Below are 23,985 nucleotides of genomic sequence, written 5' to 3'. Positions count from 1 at the left end.
CTGTAAAGTAACTACTGGATCTAACTAGTTAAGTTTTCCAAAATGAAATAAAACTTAGTTAATTGTTGCCCCAAAAGAATATGAGAAAAGTAAACACTTTGCATTTAATATGAAAATCGTCATCATGCACCACTTAAGAGGCTCTTAAAATTGTCACAGTCTTCCAGAAAGAGGGAACCCAAGTTTAGTAATTAAATTAGTTTTACAAGAGTATTACTTTTTCCATTGCATACATACTTTCCCCAACATAGTCATCTCGGCCACTGATGAAGAGCTTATATCCACACTGTTTTTCCAAGACCTCAGGTAAGACTTTAAACACAAAAATATCTGAGTTAGAGGTGGACCCTTCCCCAGGGTTCTTTGGACATAGTATGTATGCATCATACGTCTTTCCATCTGAAGCTAAAGAGAAAATGCAATATATTTAGAACCAAAAGAAAAAAAAAATGAGATTTGGTAAAGTCAGTATCGCAAACCTGCATTTCATACTGAATTATTAATTTTGTATGCAATGGTATGAAGCAACAACACCAAAAGTATAATGCCTTTTTAAAGTGTTCATCTTCTTACAAGTTTACATTTATTCTGTTTTACTACAAAGTTCTTCTTATATTATTCGATGGTCCCCTCATATGCAAACATTCTTTACCCCTCCGTATGGAACTACCCTTATCTCACTGTTCTCATCTTCCCCAAATGTCTAAGCCCTGAATTCTATCCATTCTTCCTTTTATATATTAATGTAGTATTACTTTTTTGTGAGGTTTAAACAAGAGAGAGAGTGCCTCCCTGATGCATGAAAATTACATCATTTCTTCCATTTGACGGCAAATCATGGGGTGATCTGTGTTCTACCCAGCACAGAGCAAGTCCTCAACCACAGCTTCTGAATAACTGGATTTATAAGCAGATGCTCTAAATGCCTGTTTATCCCACCATTATGAACACCAGAGCAGTAACTTAGAAAATAATACTATTCAGTCTACTTGGTTAAGAAACTATAATTATGTATAATTATGTTATTTTGTATATGCCACATTTCATTTTAAAATGTAAATAAAACCCCTCTTAGTTAGCTTTTACATCTCTTAACTATCCCAACAAGAAAATACTGCATAGAATACAAAATTGTACCTTTTTTGGGGAGAAAATCATAGAAAGAATCTCTGTACCAAAGCACAATGTCAACCTTGAAGACTTTATAGATGAAAACAGAGCATGTAATTACCAATGCCAGCATGACAAATATACCAATTGTGGGCGTCTGGAAGTCAGGGACTACAGCAGAAAAGAGGGGAAAAATATTAGAACCTGAAGAATTTAAAAATTGAGCATAGCAAGTTAAACATTATCATCCCAGAGAAACCATTTTTGGGATTGGCCTGTAATCCCAAATCCCAGACAGTATTAACCCATTCATTATCATTTTTTATTCATGAATACTAATGTACAAAGGCATTGAGAACGGATACTGTATAAAACTAAGGTGCATTGTATTAAATTTTCACGTAAGTCGTATGTAATAACATCGAAAAAATACCAAAGACCATAGGATAGAGCATTCCATAGGACTATGAGTAAAGTCAGAGTCACTCAAGAACCTACAAAAGTTCTACAAAAGTAGGAGAGTCAGGTGGAGCAAGCTGAAGAGAGGAGGAAAGGAGAAAAGGGTTGAGGGATGCCAGACAGTGTTTCACACTTCCACATCCTCCCAGCTTCACATGCTAGTTATTCATCTGATGACTGCAGAGGAGTTCATGTGGAGAGGTAAGGGAGAGGAGAGAGAGAAAGAGCCTTCTAAATGTCAAGGGCCAAGGAGGCATCCAGAAAGCTCTGTTATTTTGCTTTTCCAATTTCAGTCATTGATCCATCTGCAGTTGAACTGGCTATGAAGTGGGACTCAAGATAGATCAATATCCGATTGGCCCAATTGATAGTTCACATTTACAGTCTTAATTACTGTAGCTTTGTACAAGATCATGATATCTGAAGTGTAAGTCTTTGCGATTTGTTGTTTTTATTCAAGACCACCTTGACTAGTCTTGGCCCTTTACATTTCCAATATGACCTTTAGGATAAACGTGCCCACAACAACATGCCCACACAAATGCACACCCACACCTGTACAAATATTGCTGAGATTTTGATTGGAATTGTTTTGAATCTGTAGATTAATTTGAAGGGAACTAACATATTTATAATACTGAGTATTTCAGTCTTTCAATCCATGGATATTGTATCTCCCTCCATCTATTAGGTCTTTACTTTATCTCAATAATGTATTTTTAGTTTGTATCACAGATTTTGAACAGCTGTCGCTGGATTTATTCCTACATACTGAATATTTGATAGTTTTTGATGCTACTGTAAATGTTATTTTTTAAACTTAATTTCTGTTTGTTGTTGGTATTTGCAGAAATACATAGAAATACTATATATAAACATATACACTAGTGATCGTGCTAAACTCATTTAGCTATTAATTCTAATAGTTTGTCCATAGGTTCTTTTAGATTTTCTTCCATGTACACATTCATAAATACCGTATTTTAATTCAACTACAAATTATCTTAAAATATTTCACAAACACTTTAAGATTTTTTTATTGGAGTATAGCTGACTTATAATATCATGTTAGTTTCAGGTGTACAGCAAAGTGATTCAGTTATATATACAAATAAAATATATAATTCAGTTAGATATGTATATATATTGTGTGTATATATATATATATATTCTTTTTCAGATTTTTTCCCCTTATAGGTTATTACAGAATATTGGGTATAGTTCCCTGTGCTATACAGTATGTTCTTGTTGGTTATCTATTTTATATATATTAGTATGTGTATGTTAATCCCAAACTCCTAATTTATCCCCCCCCTCCCCTTCCACTTTGGGAACCATAAGTTTGTTTGCTATGTCTGTGTGTCTATTTCTGTTTTGTAAACAAGTTCATTTGTATCTTTTTTTTTTTTAGATTCCACATATAAGCGATAACATATATTTGTCTTTCTCTGTTTGGTCTACTTAGTGTGATAATCTCTAGGTCTATCCATGTCGATACAAATGGAATTATTCTATTTATGGCAGAGTAACATTTTATCGCAAATATACACCACATCTTCTTTATCCATTCATCTGTTGATAGACATTTAGGTTGCTTCCATTGTTAAATAGTGCTGTTAGGAACATTGGGGTGCGTGTATCTTTTTGAATTATAGTTTTCTCTGGATATATGCCCAGAAGTGGGATTGCAGGATCATATGGTAACTCTATTTTTAGGTTTCTAAGGAACCACCATACTGTTCTCTATAGTGGCTGTACCAATTTTCATTCTTACCAACAGCATATGAGGGTTCCCTTTTCTCCATTCCCTCTCCAGAATTTATTATTTGTAGATGTTTTGATGATGGCCATTTTGACAAGAATGAGGTGACACCTCATTGTAGTTTTGATTTCTCTAATAATTAGTGATGTTGAGCATTTTTTCATGTGCCTGTTGGCAATCTGTATGTCTTCTTTGGAAAAATGTCTATTTAGGTCTTCTGCACATTTTTTGATTGGGTTTTTTTTTGTTATTATTGAGTTGTATGACTATTTGTGTGTTTTGGAGATTAATCCCTTGTCGGATGCATCATTTGCAAATAATTTCTCCAGTTCTATAGGTCTTCTTCTCACTTTGTTTATGGTTTCATTTGCTGTGCAAAAGCTTTTGAAGTTTACTTAGGTCCCATTTGGTTTTGCTTTTATTGGCATCTAGAAGATGGATCGGGAAAAATATTGCTGTGATTTATGTCAAAGAAGTTCTGCCTATATTTTCCTCTAGGAGTTTTATAGTATCTGGCCTTACATTTAGGTTGTTAAGCCATTTTGAGTTTATTTTTGTATAGGGTGTTAAAGAATGTTCTAATTTCATTCTTTTACATGTAGCTGTCCAGTTTTCCCAGCACCACTTATTGACGAGATTGTCTTTTCTCCACTGTATATTATTGCTTCCTTTGTTTAATTGACCACAGGTGTGTGGGTTTATTTCTGGGCTTTCTATCCTGTTCCATTGATCTATATTTCTGTTTTTGTGCCAGTACCATACTGTTTTGATGACTGTAGCTTTTCAGTATAGTCTGAAGCCAGAGAGCCTGATTCCTCCAGCTGTTTTTCTTAAGATTGCTCTGGCTATTCAGGGTCTTTTCTGTTTCCATAGAGATTTAAAAATTTTTTGTTCTAGTGCTGTGAAAAATGCCATTGGTAGTTTGATAGGGATTTCATTGAATCTGTAGATTACCTGGAGTAGTACAATCAGTTTGAAAATATTGATTCTTCCAACCTAAGAACATGGTATATCTTTCCATCTGTTTGTGTCATTTTCAAATTCTTTCATCAGTGTCTGATAGTTTTCGGGGTACAGGTCTTTTGCCTCCTTAGGTACGTTTATTCCTAGGTGTTTTATTCTTTTTGATGTGATGATAAATGGCATTGTTTCCTTAATTTCTGTTTCTGATCTATTGTTAGATGTTCTAGTGCTGTGAAAAATGTGTGTATTAATTTTCTATCCTGCAACTTTACCAAATTCACTGATGAGCTCTAGTAGTTTTCTGGTAGCATCTTTAGCATTTTCTATGTAGAGTATCATGTCATCTGCAAACAGTGACAGTTTTACCTCTTTTCCAATTTGGTTTCCTTTTATTTCTTTTTCTTCTCTGATTGCTCTGGCTAGGAATCCTAAAATTAAGTTGAATAAAAGTGGCAAGAGTGGGCATCCTTGTACTGTTCCTGAGGAAATCTTAGAGGAAATGCTTTCAGCTTTTCAGTGTTGATTATAATGTTAGCTGTGGGTTTGTCATATATGACTTTTATTATGTTCCCTCTATGCCCACTTTCTGGAGAGTTTTTATCATAAATGGGTGTTGAATTTTGTCAAAAGCTTCTTCTGCATCTATTGAGATGATCATATGGTTTTTATTCTTCAATTTGTTAATGTGGTGTATCACACTGATTGATTTGTGGATACTGAAAAACCCTTGCATCCCTGGGATAAATCCCATTTGATCATGGTGTATGATCCTTTTAATGTATTGTTGGATTTGGTTTGCTAGTATTTTTTGAGGATGTTTGCATTTATATTCGTCACTGATATTGGCCTGTAATTTTCTTTTTTTGTGGCATCTTTGTCTGGTTTTGGTATCAGGGTGATGGGGGCCTCATAGAATGCGTTTGGAAGTGTTCCTTCCTCTGAAATTCTCTGGAATAGTTTCAGAAGGATAGGCATTAACTCTTCTCTAAATATTTGGTAGAATTCACCCGTGAAGCCATCTGGTCCTGAACTTTTGTTGGTTGGGAGTTTTAAAATCACAGATTCAATTTCAGTACTTGTAATTGGTCTGTTCATATTATCTATTTCATCCTGCTTCAGTCTTGGGAGACTGTACCTTTCTAGGAATTTGTCCATTTCTTTTAGGTTGTCCATTTTATTGGCATAGAGCTAGTTGTAGTCGTCTCTTATGATCCTCTTATGACACTGTATTTCTGCAGTGTCAGTGGTAACTTCTTTTTTGTTTCTAATTTTATTACTTTGGGCCATCTCCCTTTTTTCTTGATGAGTCTGGCTAAAGATTTATCAATTTTCTTTATTTCTGTTCTGATCTTTATGATTTCTTTCCTTCTACTAACTTTGGGTTTTGTTTGTTCTTCTTCCTCTAGTTACTTTAGGTATTAGATTAGGTTATTTGAGATTCGTCTTGTTTCCTAAGATTGTATCACTATAAACTCCCCTCTTAAGAACTGCCTTTGCTGCATCCCAGAGGTTTTGGGTGGACATGTTTTTTTCATTTGTCTCTAGGGGTTTTTTTTTCTTATTTCCTCTTTGATTTCTTCAGGTGATCCGTTGGTTCTTTAGTAGCATATTATATAGCCTCCACATGGTTGTGTTTTTTGCAGTTTTTTTCTTGTAGTTGATTTCTAATCTCAGTGTTGTGGTTGGAAATGACGCTTGATATGATTTCCATTTTCTTAAATTTACCAAGGCTTGCTTTGTGGCCCAACATGTGATCTATCCTGGAGAATGTTCCATGTGCACTTGAAAAGAATGTGTATTCCCTGCTTTCAGATGGAATGCTCTTATAATTAAGTCCATCTGGTCTACTGTGCCATGTAAGGCCTGAGTTTCCTGATTGATGCTCAGTCTGGATGATCTGTCCCTTGATGTAAATAGGGTGTTAAAGTCCCCCACTATTATTGCCTTACTGTCAATTTCTCCTTTTATATCGGATAACATTCTCCTTATACATCGAGGTGCTCCTTCTATGCTAGGTGCATATATATTTACAATTGTTAAATCTTCTTCTTGGATTGATCCCTCGATCATTATGTGATCATTATGGGGTGTCCTTCTTTGTCTCTTGTAACAGTCTTTATTTTAAAGTCTATTTTGTCTGATATGAGAATTGCTATACCAGCTTTCTTTTGATTTCCATTTGCATGGTATATCTTTTTCCGTCCCCTCAGTTTGTCTGTATATATCTCTAGATCTGAAGTGGGTCTCTGGTAGATGATATATGTATATATGGGTCTTGTTTTTGTATCCATTCAGCCAGTCTGTATGTTCTTATTGCCATTTTGTTAATTGTTCTGGATTTGTTTTGGTAGGACTTTTTTTTTTTCTTTTCCTCTTTTGTTCTCTTCTCTTGTGATCTGATGACTACCTCTAGTGTTTGTTAGTTTCCTTTTTTATGTGTATATCTATTGTAGATTTTTGGTTTGTGGTTAACATGAGGTCTTGGTATAGCAGGCTATATATATACGTTTGTATTAAGTTGCTGATCTCTTAATTTCAAATGCATTTGAAATATCCTGCATTTGTACTCTCCTCATGATTACTGGTTTTCATATCTTTGTGTGTCTATGATTTCCTGCCTTTACTGTATGTTTTCCTTTACTGGTAAGCTTTCCTGTTACATAATTTTCTTGTTTCTAGTTGTGGCCTTTCCTTTTCTGCTTATAGAAGTTCCTTTACCATGTTTTGTAAAGCTGGCTTGGTGGTACTGAATTCTTTTAGCTTTTACTTATCTGTAAAGCTTTTGATTTCTCCCTCAAATCTGAAGAATAAACTTGCTGTGTAGATTATTCTTGGTGGTAGGTTTTTCCATTATGTCATTGTAAAAATACAGTGCCGCTCCCTTCTGGCCTACAGAGTTTCTGCTGAAAAACCAACTGATAAGCTTATGTAGTTTCCCTTGTATGTTATTTTCTGCTTTTCCCTTGTTGCTTTTAATATTTTTATCATTAATTTTTGTCAGTTTGATTACTGTGTGTCTCAGCATGTTCCTCCTTGGTTTTAATCCTGTATGGGACTCTCTGTGCTTCCTGGAATTGGGTGACTGTTTCCTTTCCCATGTTAGGGAAAATTTCAGCTATTATCTCTTCAATTATTATTTTCTCAGGTCCTTTCTCTCTCTCTTCTCCCTCTGGGACCCCTATAATTCAAATATTGGTGCATTTGACATTGTCCCCAAGGTCTTGTATTGTAAACTGTCCTCATACTTCTCATTCTTTTTTCTGTTCTTTAGCAGTGGCTTCCACCACTGGGTCTTCCTCATCTAATTTTGCAGCCCCAGGTAGGTTGAGGAGTCTGAACTTTTAAAAGCAACCTATATGATTCTGAAAATAAGTGGTCTCAAGACCAATTTTACAAACTATTAATGGAGCAAATAAGGAACTCTAATGGTGAAATTGTGAGGAAAATAATTTTAGTGCAATGAAAAAGAAAAGGAGACAGCAAAGGAAATAAGGGTACAATGAAGTAAGAGAAAGTACAAGAAGCAAAGAGTAGAATTTTAAGGAGAGTTGGCAAATGCTGCAGAGTATCAGTGAAATGAGGAGGGGGAGAAAGCTGAATAACACTTGAAGGAGTCTGTAAGAGGCTCGAAATATCCAGTAGGCCATGAGGAATCACTGAAGCCTTGGATGGCAGAGTAGAAGGACCTTGAGTTCACCTCCTCTCACGAGCATACCAAAATCACAACTAACTGCTGAACCACCATCGATAAAAGAGTGGAACCTACCAAAAATGACACTCTACATCCAAGGAATTAAAGAAGAAATCATGATGAGATGGTATGAGGGGCACACTCGCAATATAATCAAATCCCATACCACCTGGGTGGGCAGCCCACAAACTGGAGAATAATTATATTGCAGAAGTTCTCCCACAGGCATGAGAACTCTGAGCCCCACACCAGGCTCCCTGACCTAGGAGTCTGGCATCAGGAGGAAGAGCCCCCAGAGCACTTGGCTTTGAAGGCCCATGGGGCTTTACTGCAGGAGCTCCACAGGACTGGGGGAAAGAGATTCCACTCCTGGAGGGCACACCAAAACCCAGGGCAAAAGCAGTGACTCTATAGGAGTCATTACCTGCTGGTTTGGAGGGTCTGCTGGGCAGGCGGCAGCTGTGGCTCTCTCTGGGATCATAAAAGCTGGTGGCAGACATATCTGGGAGTGTTCATCTGTGTGAACTCTTGATAGAGGCAGATATCTCGCTTGGGTCTTTGGCACCAAGACCTGGCCTCCTGCAACAGCCTCTAGGCTCCAGTGCTGGGCTGCATCAGGCCAAACGACCACCCAGGGCAGGAACACAGCCCCACCCATCAGCAGACAGGCTGCCTAAAGACCTCCTGAGCCCACAGCCAGCTCTAGACGTTCCCCTTGACACGGCCCTGACCCCAGAGGGCCAAGCCCACCAGTGGTCAGGCACTGGCCCCTCCTACCAGGAAGCCTGCATGAGCCCCTAAACCAGCCTCACCCACCAGAAGCAAGAAAACTGAGTACACAAACAGGTCAGAAGCTACCCTGGGACCAGCTGGTCCCAGGCCATTGGGTAGCAAGAGGGGAGTGTACTGACACACAGGACATCCCCTACGGAGGGCCACTTCTCCAAGACCAAGAAACATAACTAATCTTCCATATACATAAAAATAGAAAGTTAACAAAATGAGACAGCAAAGGAATACATTCCAGACGAAGGAACAAGATAAAACCCCAGCAAAACAACTAAATGAAGTGGAGACAGGCAATCTACCCAAGAAAGAGTTCAATATAACGATCGTAAAGATGATCCAAGAACTTGGGGAAAGAATGGATGCACGGAGCAAAAAGCTATAAGAGGTTTTTAACACAGAGTTAGAAAATATAGAGGCAACCAGAGTTGAATACCATAACTTTAAATGAAAAATACAGTAGAAGGGATCAATGGCAGAATAAATGAGGCAGAAAAATGAATCAGTGAGCAGAAACACAAATACTGCCAATATTGTGTCTGATTACAGAATTCACGAAAACCAGTAACTTCTGACATCCTGTCTGCAAAGTGGATATTTAGGCTTCCCCTGTGCATTCATCATGTAGTGCTTTACCTAAAACTATTCATTAGGTACCGAGGATGACCAGACTTAAGTTGCTATTAGCAAGTTGCTATTAGCTCTGGAAATAGAATGATTAGTAATTATCTGCAACATCACAGAATTTATATTCAAGTAAAGAAAACTAAGATAGACATGGACATGCATAGCAGAGGCGCTATTGGGCAGAGAGATGGGTTAAGAGTAGGCAGCAGGACAGCAAAACCTCCTAGAAGAAGATATAGTTCAGCTGGGAAGTGAAAAAGAATGGCAGTCCCCAGGTTAAGAGGAATCTAAGAGCATTCTGGGCAGAGGAAATAGCATTGTAAACCTCAAGGTCATGAAATCTTACTACAGGAAAACAAAATTGCATTTCACATAAACAGCTGTGTTGTTTACCTGGATGTATTAATTGGATATATGCTGTACTCCTTCCTTCTGTATTCTTGGCTAAACAGATAAATGGATGTAGAAAAAATTTACTTTCCACTGCTGTAATATTAAGCCGTGCGATGACCGCACTCTTTCTTTTGTTTAAAGGATTCGGCACGCTGTTCAAAAGAGTAATAAAATTGTATAAATGGCATCAATTATAGATACGGTAAGCATCCCTGGTTTATCGTTACAGCAGAAATAATCACCAGCCCTGAGCACAGGTATAAGAATCAGGCTTTCCTCAAGACTGATCTGATGTTTCATAGCCCTAAGACCACTGTTAGTAAAAGACTCAGTAGCACAGAGAAATAAAATTAAAATTACCAGCTTCCAAGAAGGAAAATGGGGACCTAGGCATTCTGGTCTCCACGGGGCACAAAGAATATATGAAACGAGTAGATTGGGACAGATGGGAAAGGGTTTGCAGGTGATGCTAATAAGTAATAGGGCGCCATCAGAGACCTGAGCAGGGGAGTGCCTGATTCTTGGCCACAATGAATGAGTCTTTTCTAAACTACTTTAAAAATGGAATGACATGAAGGATAATTCAGGACAGTTGCTTCATGGGAATGCTGCAACATTTTTAACTGAATTTAAGAGAAAGCCTTCCAAGTGGTCTGGAATTTGTACCATAATGACATGTATTGTCACCTTCATTGGACAAGATCTTATGAATCCTGCAAAACTCAGTATGGGCAGCAAAGGGTTAAGGACCAATCAATCAATGACCAACTCGATCACTGCCACTAGATTCGATCATAATGGTTATATAACGTATGACATGGAATTCAATACCAAAGTGTCTCTGTGGCATGTCTGGCTCTCGGCATACTCACTATGTAAACTCTTCCATCATCAGAGGCTCATATTCCTTAATTCCTGACCCATTCCACCTCCAGTAGACAAAGTTACTTAACTGGCCAGTAACATTGCAGATCAGCTGGAGCCAGGATCCTGCAAAGGAAGGGATTTTGAATCATAACATTCATGGACTTTTACCTGATCTGCCTAGATTAATAAATGACTGTTTACCAAAGTGTCTCTGTGGCATGTCTGGCTCTCGGCATACTCACTATGTAAACTCTTCCATCATCAGAGGCTCATATTCCTTAATTCCTGACCCATTCCACCTCCAGTAGACAAAGTTACTTAACTGGCCAGTAACATTGCAGATCAGCTGGAGCCAGGATCCTGCAAAGGAAGGGATTTTTGAATCATAACATTCATGGACTTTTACCTGAACAAAAATTTTAAATTATAGGAAAGCAAAAGGAAGACATGGCCCTTATATCCACCACCAAGAGATAAGCACTATTAGTAACTTTACGTATCTCATTCCTTACCTTTCTGTGTACGTACGCAGTTTTAAAAATGGGGTGTCGTTGTCTACTATTTGTAATTATCGTACATTGAGAATTTCGGCTCACGTGATTAGCCTTCCAAAATAGGCTATTTCATGACAGTTTACTGTTCCATCACACAGACATACTATGATGAATTCCTTTCCTATTGCTAAACATAATTTGTTTCTGAAGGTACGTACGCAGTTTTTAAAATGGGGTGTCGTCGTCTACTATTTGTAATTATCGTACATTGAGAATTTCGGCTCACGTGATTAGCCTTCCAAAATAGGCTATTTCATGACAGTTTACTGTTCCATCACACAGACATACTATGATGAATTCCTTTCCTATTGCTAAACATAATTTGTTTTTCTGTGTACGTACGCAGTTTTTAAAATGGGGTGTCGTCGTCTACTATTTGTAATTATCGTACATTGAGAATTTCGGCTCACGTGATTAGCCTTCCAAAATAGGCTATTTCATGACAGTTTACTGTTCCATCACACAGACATACTATGATGAATTCCTTTCCTATTGCTAAACATAATTTGTTTCTGATTTTCCATTATCATGATTAACATTCCAATGAATGTTCCTGTACGTCAACATTGTACATATCCTGAAGTATTTACTCTGAATAAAAATCTGGAAGAATTGAGTTAAAAGAGAGACATATCTTTAAAAGCCAAACGCCCTGTCCCAAGGGAGACTACACCAGTCTGCGCTCTGTCCAGCAGTATGCAAGAGTCATTTATCCCCGAAAGCCCCAGATACCACGTGTTTTTGGTTAGTCATTGCCAATTGAGAGAAGAAAAAAAATTCCATTTAGATTTTCATCTGCATGTTTTTCATAAGCTTAGTATTCATTTGCCTTTCTTTGAAGAATTGCTTGTTATGGGCTTCCCTGGTGGCGCAGTAGTTAAGAATCCACCTGCCAATGCAGGATCCGGGAAGATCCCACATGCCGCGGAGCAACTAAGCCTGTGCGCCACAACTATTGAAGCCCGTGTGCCTAGAGCCGGTGCTGCACAACCAGAGAAGCCACCGCAGTGAGAAGCCTGTGCACCGCAAGGAAGAGTAGCCCCTGCTCTCTGCAACTAGAGAAAAGCCCACGCAAAGCAACGAAGACCCAATGCAGCCAAAAATAAATAAATAGAACAAATAAATTTTTAAGAATTGCTTGTTATTCCTAATGGCCATTACTAAGCTGCATTCTCATATTATTAACCTTATGATGGATGGAAGCTCTCTCATTATCAAGGATAGTAACTCTTTATCATACATGAAAACTACCGCAAATATCTTTCAGAGCTTGTTTTCATTTTGTTATTGTTTATGGAAATTCTTTAGTGTATATATTTTTATTATTTGGCCAAATTTACAATTGTTTTATACTACGTCTTCACTATTTTTTTGTTGTTGTTGAAAAGCTCTCTCTCCCATCAAATCAGGAAAATATTCCATGTACTGTTTTCTTTCAGGTATATATGATGTTTGCATTGTTGTATTTTGATTGTTTCAGTTCTTTAATCTGTCTAGAATATAACTTGGGTATGGTATGAGAGAAAGCTTTAACTCAATGTTTTTATCCAAATAGTTGGCTGATAATTCCAGAATCTCTTACTGAATAATAAATCGCTTCCTCAGTTATGTAAGAATTATAAAATAATTATTTGGGACTTTCTAGGTTGATCTGAATGTGTATACTGGCGCCAGGGGTACCACACTCTTAATTATTGCAGTTTTAGGGTAAATATTCATATCATTTAGCTTTTCTTCCCAGTATTATCTTAGTAATCTCAGCATTTTATTCTCCCAGGTGAATTTCAGTATCACTTGACAATTTTGAAGCCCATTCATATTTTTATTGGAATTCCATTAAATCTGTAACTTACTGTTGAGAGTCCATATCTTTACAATTTCCAGTTTTTCATACAGGAAAAACACACATCCTTATTACAGTTTTTCTTAAATTTGTGTTTCTTGAGAGATTGTTTTTATTATTGCTCCCTTTGGAGCTTTTTTGGATTTTTTTTATGCCAGTTGCCTAACTCTCCATGAATTTTTAATACCACAGCTATACACTATATCTATTGATTTAGATTTTTCCACCTCCTGAGAACCAATTTTCTCCCCATTGCCGACAACATCTCCCCATCCCTTTAAGAATGTATGCTTTAAATCTCCCAGTTTTTTGAGATTTATAGGTCAGAGTTTGGGGGGGTTTTGTCTGGTTGGCTTTTTCTTCCTTATAAATCCAATATAATTCTTACAGGTTCTGCTAAGCTATCTTATAGACATCTCTATGGCATTTACTGTTGCAAATAGGATCTCTTTTCCCATTGTTTTCTTGGTTTTTGCTAAGTAAGTCTAATATTTTAGAATATTAATTTTATATCTGGTCAATACAATCATATTTGTAGGTACATCATTATATGATCTGAAAATAATGCAGTTCTTTTCTCCCCTACAGTCAGCATGCCTTGGTTCTTTTATCTTTGCATTAGTGGGCACTTCTGGAACATGTTAAGGCCTAGACCTGTAGAAGGTTTAACACTATGTAGTGTTTCACCGTTAAAAATGTTGGTGACGATTGGTTTGAACTGATGTTATTGAGTGCAGAAAGTATCCCTCAGTTCCTATTTTTCTAAGTCATTTTAGTGGTAATTAATATGAAATCTTATCAAATAAATGTCTGATTACAGGATACTCATATGCCCCGGTGATCAGGCCTCTGATATATTAAAGGCCTCTGATATATTAAAGTGATATATTAAAATTATTATTTCCTAATATAAACTTACTTTTAGATTTGTAGATCAAATCTAGGCTTTAGAGCTCTAAGTATACATTCCTCGAGCATGCTTTCTCAACAGGGCAAAATGTGTTTCTTGGCGAGGAGAGCAAGAGAAGCTTAGCCATTGCAATGGTTTGTGGCCTTTCAAAGTGCCATAGTGCATATCTGGGTATTAAATATCTGAGAAACTGAAGAGTATTAGGGAAAAAAATGGCTTGTTAGGCGCTACAGGGGAGCAATAATGGGGAAAAAAGGGTTGAAACGCTGCTCTGGATTCTACGGGACAATATTTAAAATTTTCACATCTTTGTTTACATCTATGAAGGTCTTGATGTTACTTTCCACCACGAAGAACAACTTGGCCAAGTACAGAATTCAGAAGTCACAAATTTTACCTTCTAACCTCTGTACATTTGCTCTTTGTCTTCATGCAGTTACTATTACAGAATTCTATATGCCAGCCTGATTTTTGATCCTCTGATACAAAAATCTGTTTTTATGTTTGGACCAGTGGTCTCCAACAGAACTTTCAGCATTGGCAAAAATGTTCTATAGTTGTTGTGCTGTCTCATATGTAGCCACTAATCACATGTCACTCTTCAGCCCTTGACTGAGGGACTAATTTTTAATTAAACTCAATAAATTTACTTAATTTAAATTTACACGTATGTAGCCACACATGCCTATCATATTGCATAGCTTAGGTCTGAATGCTCATCATGTTACATCTTTATTATTAAAATGAACGTTATCACTAACTTGGAAAAATAATTCTCTAGAATAACTCTTTTTGGCCTGTAGTCCTATTCTTCTACCTAAAAGCTTAACTCTGATCATAAGAAATCCATCCTGCACCAAGTAAGATACATTTCTTATTCCTAGGCCTACTGAACTTGGTCTTTGTTTTTCTTAAGATTTAAGATTTTTTTTGATGTGGACCGCTTTTAAAGTCTCTATTGAAGTTGCTTCTGTTTTATGTTTTGGTCTTCTGGCCGCGAGGCATGTAGGATCTTAGTTCCCCAACCCGGGATCGAACCCGCACCCCCTACGTTAGAAGGCGAAGTCTTAACCACTGGACGGCCAGGGAAGTCCCTGAACTTGCTCTTTGGCTGATGGCTTCACAAGTAATAAGTGTCCATAGGAAACTAAGGGTGGGCCAATCAGACATGGCTAGATGTTTGCCATAAGAGGCAAGAAATCCAAAGAAACATTTAAGACATAATCTGTGCCACTTCTCCTCTAACTCTAGATATATACCCACTAAACAGCTTAGGTTGTGTGCAGTAAAGGTACAGTTTACCTTAATCTCGAGTGCAACAAATACTGATTTCAGCATATCCTGATTGTAGCCCACTTACCCAAGACCACTTCTATCGTCTCATTAGCTGGACTCACAATCTCAGGTCTCTTGTTCCTGGATTTCACTGAAAGAAAAACATCCATAAGGTCTCTCATAGACCAGAATCTCAAGTGATGACCACACTTGGCAAAATATACCAAAAATATACTACAAGGCATCTGGCCGATACTCCCTCTACTGGCCAAAGCATATATAGCAGGAAACAGAAGGCCAGAGGTGAAGGTAGGAGGCTGACACAGAGACCACAGCAAAACCCACAGAGTTGGCCCTTCTGAACCCAGAGTTTGGTGCTGCAAAAAAAAACCCACACATCACCAGGCCCTGGGGCTCCAGACAAGTGCCCCTCTTCATGCAAATCAGGAGAAACGAGTCGTTGTGGAAAGGGACTTCCCTGGATGGAGCGTTATTAACCAGAAGGCCATCTAGTGGTAGACGTGCTTGTACTTAGTAATTTTCACAATGACCCAAGAGTGAAAGCCACAATTACTGAAGAATACCAACCATTTTGGCATAATTTATTAAAATAAGCATAAAAATACTAAGGAGCTCCAGAAATTAATCTGACCTATCTGGGGCCAAGCCTGAGAAACTATGAATTTGAATGCCCAGTATTTATTCCGCCACAGTCAAAAAAAAAAAAAAATGTTAGCTCCATCAGGGCAGGATACTGTCTGCTTTGTTCCCTAATGTATACCTAGAACAGTGCCTGAAACATAGTAGATGCCCAATAAATATGTATAAATCCACCTTTAGAAGAAAACAAAATACAACCTCACATCTGATTAAGTATATTATTTCTACGTAAGGGATCAGAAAGGATGGCAGGAAGTATTTTAAACCCATTTGACCTATTTTTAAAACTCTGTAGTGCCCTGTTTTCCCTAAAATTTGGTCTGCTGGTCTGGTTGCAGTACCCCAAGGAAAACAAATCAGAGCTACACAGTGACCAGAGAGGGGCTGGACGGTTGTGATTCAAGGACTCCTGAAATTTACGAGTCATTGATGCTTGTAGGATGTAGGGAAGGAATTGATTCTGAGACAATAAAATTAACCTTTGAAGAAAAAATGAATTATTGTAGAATTGAGAAAACATAGCTCTCTGAAAAGTGGTCATAATCTGGGTTTACCTGGGATAGGCCCTGTTTATCCCTGTTGCCCCAGAGTAATTACTGATAGAGACTGCTCTGACTTTCAAAGTCCTGGTTCAACTAACTCTATTCTTTTCTTACTGAAAGCTTAGAAAACCCTGGTATTTACAGAAAGGTTGAGCATTCTGCCCATCCCCGGGGTAACTCGTAGGAGGGCCTTGGTTTTATTTTGTTGTAGTTTTTAATACGAAATATGGTTAATAGAAGCCTCAAGAAAACTAACAAGAATCATCACCACGCACCTACTCGTTTCTCATGTTTGGCCCCAGGCACAGGACCGCAAGCTGAGAGCACACTTGACCTCTCGCTTTTGCAACAAGCTTGGAAGCTTGAATTTTCTTACAGAGGAGGAAACAGTCTTAGAGAAGTTAAGTGACTGGACTAACAGAGATCTTGTGCCAAAGTTCATTAGCATCCATCCATCACACCAGTGATGGCTAGACACTCAGACTGCCCAAGCGAGGGATCTCAGAACTGTCGTTCCTCCAGTGCCTCTCCAGAGAACCCTCTGGAGAAGCAGCTCTAGCCAGGCCAAAGAACGTGCCTCCGAGTTCAGCTGGAACACATAGCTCACCCTTGTCTGTTGGATCGGCACTGCCTCCGAAGTAGGAATGAGAAACACATACAGAGCATGTCACAACAAAAACTAAACTAAAGCCAGGTGACCTCTGGCAAGTCATCAAGCTTCTCTTGGATTTAGTCCCTCCACAGACAGTGAAGGTGATATTAGAGTGATGGTCTCTGGGCCTTCCTGGATTGAAAATCCTAGGATTGGAGCTCTGACTCACCTAGAGTAATGAGTTTTATCGCCCGGGTGACATGATACTGCTTTCCCAAGTGTGTGTAGGATGCGTGACACGTATAGTGCCCATTATGCGCCGTAGTCACATTCGTGATGATGAGCTTATTTGTTATTCCAACAAAGTTTATATTGTCAAGAAGTAGAGGTTTGCAGTCCTAAACAGAGGGAAAGGAAGGAAGTATTGAAAACCAGTTATTCGTATTTATATTCATACGTATATGAATAGAAAGGTTCCTTGCATACAAGTTTTAATATTGCATTTTTTTGCAAAGTCATAATTACATTTTTATGGCTATGAGGCTTGAACTTTGAAGACAAGCGAAGACAAACTTACTCTGCAAGAGAAACACATTTGAGGAAAGAATGCTAACACCATAGCTGCGTAGTAATGCTATACTTCCATTCTTCACTGATATTATTTTGTATTTTTTAACCTCTACAAGATGACTCTCCGTGTAAGCTCCAACAAGCCAGGTAGATCAAAGATACCAGAATATGATGTATTCCGGGGAGTGCTGGCCAATCGCCTTTCAGACAGTTAGAGAAACCACTAGGTTATCCAAGGACCACTTAATGTTTGTAATAAAACACAAAATAGTATACTTCGTAACGAATAGTTATTTCTTAAAAACTCTAAATCTATAATCATCCTTACCTTTAAACATCTTTTATGCCTACTATACTTTTCTCAGCTCTACCTTATTAAACAAAAATGACGTATTTTTAGTTAAGCTGCAAATTAAATGTGTACAGTCTTAAAACCTTTTAAAAACATCCTATTAAATTTCACCACTCAAAGGCAAAATAATAATAATATGCCAAAGGAAAAAGTGCTTTGCAGAGTCATCCTATTGTCTGTGATAGAAAACTGTTTTATCTGCTAGATGAGTAGAATGCCATATGTAAGATAAAATTACCTTATACCACTGTATTTGGGGTAACTCATTGTTTTCATCTCTGAAAAAATCCAAATAAGGACATACAAGTTGTCCATCTCCTGGAATCAGTAGTCTCTGTGTAAATACGGCTTGTGAATTGTAACACAAGTTAGGCTCATGCTGTACAAACTCTGCAGCTATTTTAGTTTTGAGGCAGTAAGTTGAATTGCTAAAATAAATCAAAACAGGTTTATTAGCAGATTTTTCCATCCTTAACTATTGCAGGTACGTACAACGCACGTTTGTAACGTATTAATTCCTTTCTTACCTCACTGCACAGTGGTAATATCCTGAATCCTCTACTTCAGCAGGAACAAACCAAAGTTTATCTTTGTGCTGATGAATCCTGGAGTCTCTCTCGGTAGATACAGGTGTCTTGCTGTCATTTTTATACCAAATTATAGGGCCTTTGTGTTCACTTAGGATAAGAGGACATGAACGAGCATCAATTTCATGTGCAGACGAAACTAAAATAACTTCCTCTTCACGTGCCACACATTTATCTTTAAAAGGGAGAAAGGGAAAGTCATTTCTATAAGAAATTAGTCAATGTTTCTTAATGTAATATCTAAATATAAACACACCAACTATTAAATACATTGATTTGTGTTACACGTGAGAGTGTCAGTAGCCTTATGATTAAGAGAGTCATCTTGGAAGTCTAAAAGATTTCTAGTCAAATCCAGGATGTCACTTACTACTTGTGTCCTTGAGCAAGTTATTTAACCTCTCTCCTCCCCTCTTTACTCAGCTAAAACTTGAGGATAAGGTAGCAGGAAAAGATGGCTGCTTCAGTAAAAAGATGGAATAACCGTTATTTACCCTCCCCCCGAACAACTAAAAAATGCACAAAGTAGATGAAATAACAATGTTCAAGACATCGAACGTCAGGGAATGAAGGACACAAAGGAGGCGAGCCCTAGGGTTTTCCCAAACTACTGCGTAGAGAGCAATTCTAGGCCACGACATTGCTGGGAGGAAATGCAGGCAAAAGCCAGTGTTCTCTCTTGAGTTGAGGAGATGGAGCAGGGAATCCAGGTCAACCAAGAGAGTGGAGGGCAGAGTACCAGCGAGATTCCAGCTGTACACAGAGAGTAAGCAAGCTTTGGAGGTCTACAGGATCTCCCTCAAGTTTTCAGCTGAGTATCAATTAACAGAAGCATGAAAGAAAGCTCCCCAAGGCCAGAGTGAAAATTGCCACAAGAATTAGAGTGGATAATACCCGGAGCGCACACATGCCGGGAATGGTGGCTGTTCTCAACAGCCAGAATGGACAATCTTATCAGTCATGGGGCACCAGGTAGAGAACCCAGAAGGGTTTTGTCTCGGTAGATGGAGCAAGTTAGGCCTAGAATAAACCTTGTTCCGCTCCTGACTTACAAAGCTTCAAAGCAAGACCTAAAAGGATCAACTATTTCCAAGTAACAACCCTGTGAAAGAACAAAGCTCAAGAACGTTTTTAGTAATAAAAAAATATCCAATGCCCAACATGGTAAAATCTACAATATCTAGCATCCAATCAAAGATTACTAGGCATGCAAAGAGGCAGCATAATAAAGAGAAAAAAAATCAGTCATATCAAAACTGACCCATAAATGACACAGATAATAGATGGAAAAAATTAAGATAGTTATTATCACTGTGTTCCCCTAGTTCAAGGGAACAGATCAAGCATGTTGAGTAGAGAAATGAAAGAGATTATTTTAAAAGTCCTAAATCAAACCCCTAGAGATGAAAACTACAATGCTGGCTTAAAAAAAAAAAAATGGATGTGATTAACGGCAGGTTTGACACGGCAGGAAGAAAAGCTTAGTGAACTGCAAGATATAGCATTAGAAATTCTTCAAAACTAAACAGAGAAAAATAACAGAATGAAATAAACAGGATTCTAGTTAGCCGCAGGACAACTTCAATACATGTGATAAGAAGCCCTGAAGAACAGGAGAGGTGGGTTGAACAGGAAAAATAGTTGAAGAAATACAAGTTGAAATTTTTCACGATTTTACGAAAATGATGTAGCCACAGACCCCAAAATCACAATAAAACCCAAGGATAAGAAGCATGAAGAAAAGCACACCAAACAAAGACAAAAATGATGCAGCCTTCTCACCAGAAACAATACAAGCCAGAAGAGGGCAGAATAAAGATAAGTACTAAAAGGAAAAACATCATCTACCTAGAATTCTATATCCAGGGAAAGTACCTTTCAGAAATAGAGGCAAAATAAAGACTTTTTCATATTTATAAAAGCTACAAAAATTATCACCAATACACCTGTACTGCCAAAACATGTAAGGAACTCCTATAGAAAGAAAGAAAATAGCATCAGATGAAAAATGAATCTACATAAACGAATAAATAGCACCAGAAATGTTCACTACATGGGTGATCATAAAATAATTTTTCTTATTATTTAAATCTCTTTAAAAATAACAGAATATTTAAAGCAAAAATAATGTCTTTTGAGATTTATAACATATAAAGAAGTAAAATGTATGGAAACAATAAGGCAAAGTTCAGGAAGGGAGAAGCAGATATATACTGTTTTATGTTTTTTATACTATTTGTGAATTGGTATAGTATCACCTGAAGGTAAACAGTGATAAGTCATAGATGGATACCATAAGCACTAGAGTAGTTATTTTTTAAGTTATTAATATAAGCCAACCCAGAAGACAAAATAAATCATGAAAATTCTCAATCCAAAAGGCAGCAAAAAAGAGAAAACACGTAACAAAGAATTAATGGTACAAGGTGAAAATAAAACCAGATCCTAAAATAAAACCCAAACATATTATCATATTTTTTTCATGGTCTAAACAACCCAGCTGAAAGGCAGAGATAGACTGGATAAAGAAAGAAGGATCCAACTATATGCTAACATACACACGAACTCACACATAAACACACTTTAAGTGTAAAGACACAAATATGTTAAAAGTAAAAACGGGGAGGGGAGAGAAATAACACCAATCAAAAGAAAGTTTGAACGTTTATTGTTATCAGTCAAAGTAGATTTGACAGTGAAAAATATTAACAGGGATTAAAAAGAGTCATGAAATTATGATAAAGGAGTAATTTGTCAGGAGGTACACAGTAACCCTAGACATTTACTCACCTACTGACAGTGCTTCAAAATACATGAAGCAAAAACTGATAGAATTGCAAAAAGAAATAGAGAAACCCACAATTATAGTCTGAGATTTCAACAGTCTCCTCATAATAATTGGTAGAACAAGTACAACAATTAGACAGAAAATCAGTAATGATATAGAAGATCTGAACAACACTCAACCAATTTGGCATAATCGATATTTACAAACACTCCTACCCGACAACAGCAGAATACACATTCTTTTTAACTGCACACAAAAGAACGTACCAAGATATACTATATTCCTGCTTATAACCCAACAGTCAACAAATTTAAAAGAATTCAAAGTATGTTCTCTCTTGACAATGAAATTAAATTAGAAATCAGTAACAGAAAAATATCTAGTAATTCACCCATGTATTTAAAAGCTGAAAAAAACCCAACCAACCAACAAAAAAATCACCCATGCATCAAAGAAGAAATAAAGGGGACTTCCCTGGTGGCACAGTGGTTAAGAATCCACCTGCCAATGCAGGGGACACGGGTTCGAGCCCCGGTCCGGGAAGATACCACATGCCTCGGGACAGCTAAGCCCATGCACCACAACTACTGAACCTGTGCTCTAGAGCCTGTGAGCCACAACTACGGAGCCCACGTGCCACAACTACTGAAGCCCGCATGCCTAAATCCTGTGCTCCGCAACAAGAGAAGCCGCCGCAACGAGAAGCCCGTGCACCACAGTGAAGAGTAGTCCCTGCTCGCCACAACTGGAGAAAGCCCAAGCACAGCAACAAAGACCCAACGCAGCCAAAAATAAATAAATCAATTTAAAAAAAAAGAAGAAATAAAGGAGGAGATTAGGAGATAAGTCTTTTGACCTGAATGATAAAGAAAACACAACATATCAAAACATACGGCATGAAAAGGAAACAATACTTAGAGGAAAATTGATAGCACTAAATGTCTGTATAAGAAAAAAAATCTCAAATGATGACTTTGGATTCCACTTAAGAAATTTTTTTTAAAAATTACACCCTAAGTAAGCAGAGGATAGTAATAGATCCAGGAGAAAAATCAATGAAATGGAAAACAAAAACAATAGAGAAAAAAATCAAAGATACCAAAAGCTAGTTCTTTCAGAAAAAATCAATAAAATGGATAAATCTCCTGCCATACTGAGCAGGAAAAAAAGAGAGGTGACATCTCTCATTAAAATGATTTTAAAAGAGTAATGAGGAAATATTATGAACAGCCTAATGCCAATAAATTCAACAACTTAAAGGAAATGGGCAAATTCCTTGAAAGTACAGACTATAAAATCTGCCTGAAGAAGAAACAGATAACCTGAATAGCCCTACAGGTATTAAAGAAACGGAAAGTGTAGTTAAAAACCTCCCGACAACAAAAAAAATCTCAGGCCTAGATGGCTTCACTGGTATATTCATAGAAGGCCCAACACCAGTTTTACACACACTCTTCTAGAAAACTGAAGAGTCAGTAACACTTCCCAGTTCACTCTATGAGGTCAGTATTATTCTAATTCCAAAACCAAACAGACATTCCAAGAAAAGAAAACCACAAAACAGTCTTCATCATGAACATAGATGCAAAATTTCTTTAAAATATCTTAGCAAATTGAATGCTACAATATATCAAAAAAGGACAGTGCATTATGATGTACACAACATCCCCCCCCCAAAAAAAACCACAATAAAACAAAACTAGGAATAGAAGGGAACTTCCTAAAGCTAATAAAGGACAGCTATAAAAACCTTACAGCTGTCATATACAAGATTAGAAACAAGGTAAGAATGTCCACTCTAACCCCTTCTATTCAACATTGTATTGGAAGATCTAATTAGTGCATTAGGCAAGAAAAAGAAATGGCATACGGATTGAAGAGAAAAGTAAAATGTCTTTATTTGCAGACAACATGATTTTCTATACAGAATATGCTAGGAAATCTACCGAAGACCTAGAGGGTTTGTAAGTTGTAGGATACAATATGAATATGCAAATTTGAATGTGTGTGTATATATTACCTAAGAACAATTAGAAACTGGATTTTTTAAAATGCCTTTTACAATAGCATCAAGATATGAATAATTTAGGATAAACGTGACGAAAGATGCATCAGACTGATCCAATGAAAATTACAAAATAAATTTATTTAAATAAATTTTAAGAGCTAAAAAAATGAAGACGTCTATACTTTGTTCATTGATCAGAAGACTTGATATTGTTGAGCTGCCCCGTTCTCTCCAAACCAATTAATACTCAATTCAATATTATCTCGATTGTGATGATGGTTTCTGGCGTGGATATGTATGTCAACACATCAAATTGTATACCTTAAACATGTGTGGTTTATTGTATGTCTATTATAACCTCAATAAAGCTATTTAAAAACAGAATGGAAATAAAAGTGGCTAGGCACTCAGCAAGGTACCTGCACTGATGGAGGACTGGTAAGTATTTAGCTCCGAGGAGTAACAGTAGCAATAACAGTGATAAAAGAGTAAACCTTAAGGTCACAGCTCAACACACTCTCCTATTTATCTGGGGTTTGCTCCACCACTCCATCAAAACTGTTCTGATCAAAGTCACCTATGACGTTTAAGTTGCTAAATCAAATCGACAACTCTTGGACGTCATCTTACTTAGCACATCTGCACT

General features: G+C 37.3%; 1 protein-coding gene across 3 annotated transcripts in view; it reads right to left on the bottom strand.

The window, feature by feature from the left end:
* Positions 1-23,985, bottom strand: part of IL1R1 (interleukin 1 receptor type 1) — a 158,023-nt gene that overhangs the window by 2,435 nt on the left and 131,603 nt on the right. For 2 of the 3 annotated variants that reach the window (XM_024744041.1, XM_024744042.1), the window contains 8 exons: positions 18,484-18,718; positions 18,195-18,384; positions 17,264-17,432; positions 15,326-15,391; positions 10,901-11,018; positions 9,792-9,943; positions 1,138-1,281; positions 238-405 (listed from right to left, as the gene is read on the bottom strand). In XM_024744041.1, coding sequence (XP_024599809.1) covers positions 238-405; positions 1,138-1,281; positions 9,792-9,943; positions 10,901-11,018; positions 15,326-15,391; positions 17,264-17,432; positions 18,195-18,384; positions 18,484-18,718 — 1,242 coding nt within the window. The remainder of the gene's footprint in view (positions 1-237; positions 406-1,137; positions 1,282-9,791; positions 9,944-10,900; positions 11,019-15,325; positions 15,392-17,263; positions 17,433-18,194; positions 18,385-18,483; positions 18,719-23,985) is intronic. The other variant, XM_024744040.1, reaches the window with a different exon arrangement.

This window comes from Neophocaena asiaeorientalis, unplaced genomic scaffold (assembly GCF_003031525.2).
Source record: "Neophocaena asiaeorientalis asiaeorientalis breed wild unplaced genomic scaffold, Neophocaena_asiaeorientalis_V1.1 scaffold114, whole genome shotgun sequence".
Taxonomy (NCBI): domain Eukaryota; kingdom Metazoa; phylum Chordata; class Mammalia; order Artiodactyla; family Phocoenidae; genus Neophocaena; species Neophocaena asiaeorientalis.
The sequence above is the reverse complement of the archived record's forward strand: the minus strand, read 5'-3'. Positions and strand labels throughout refer to the sequence as shown.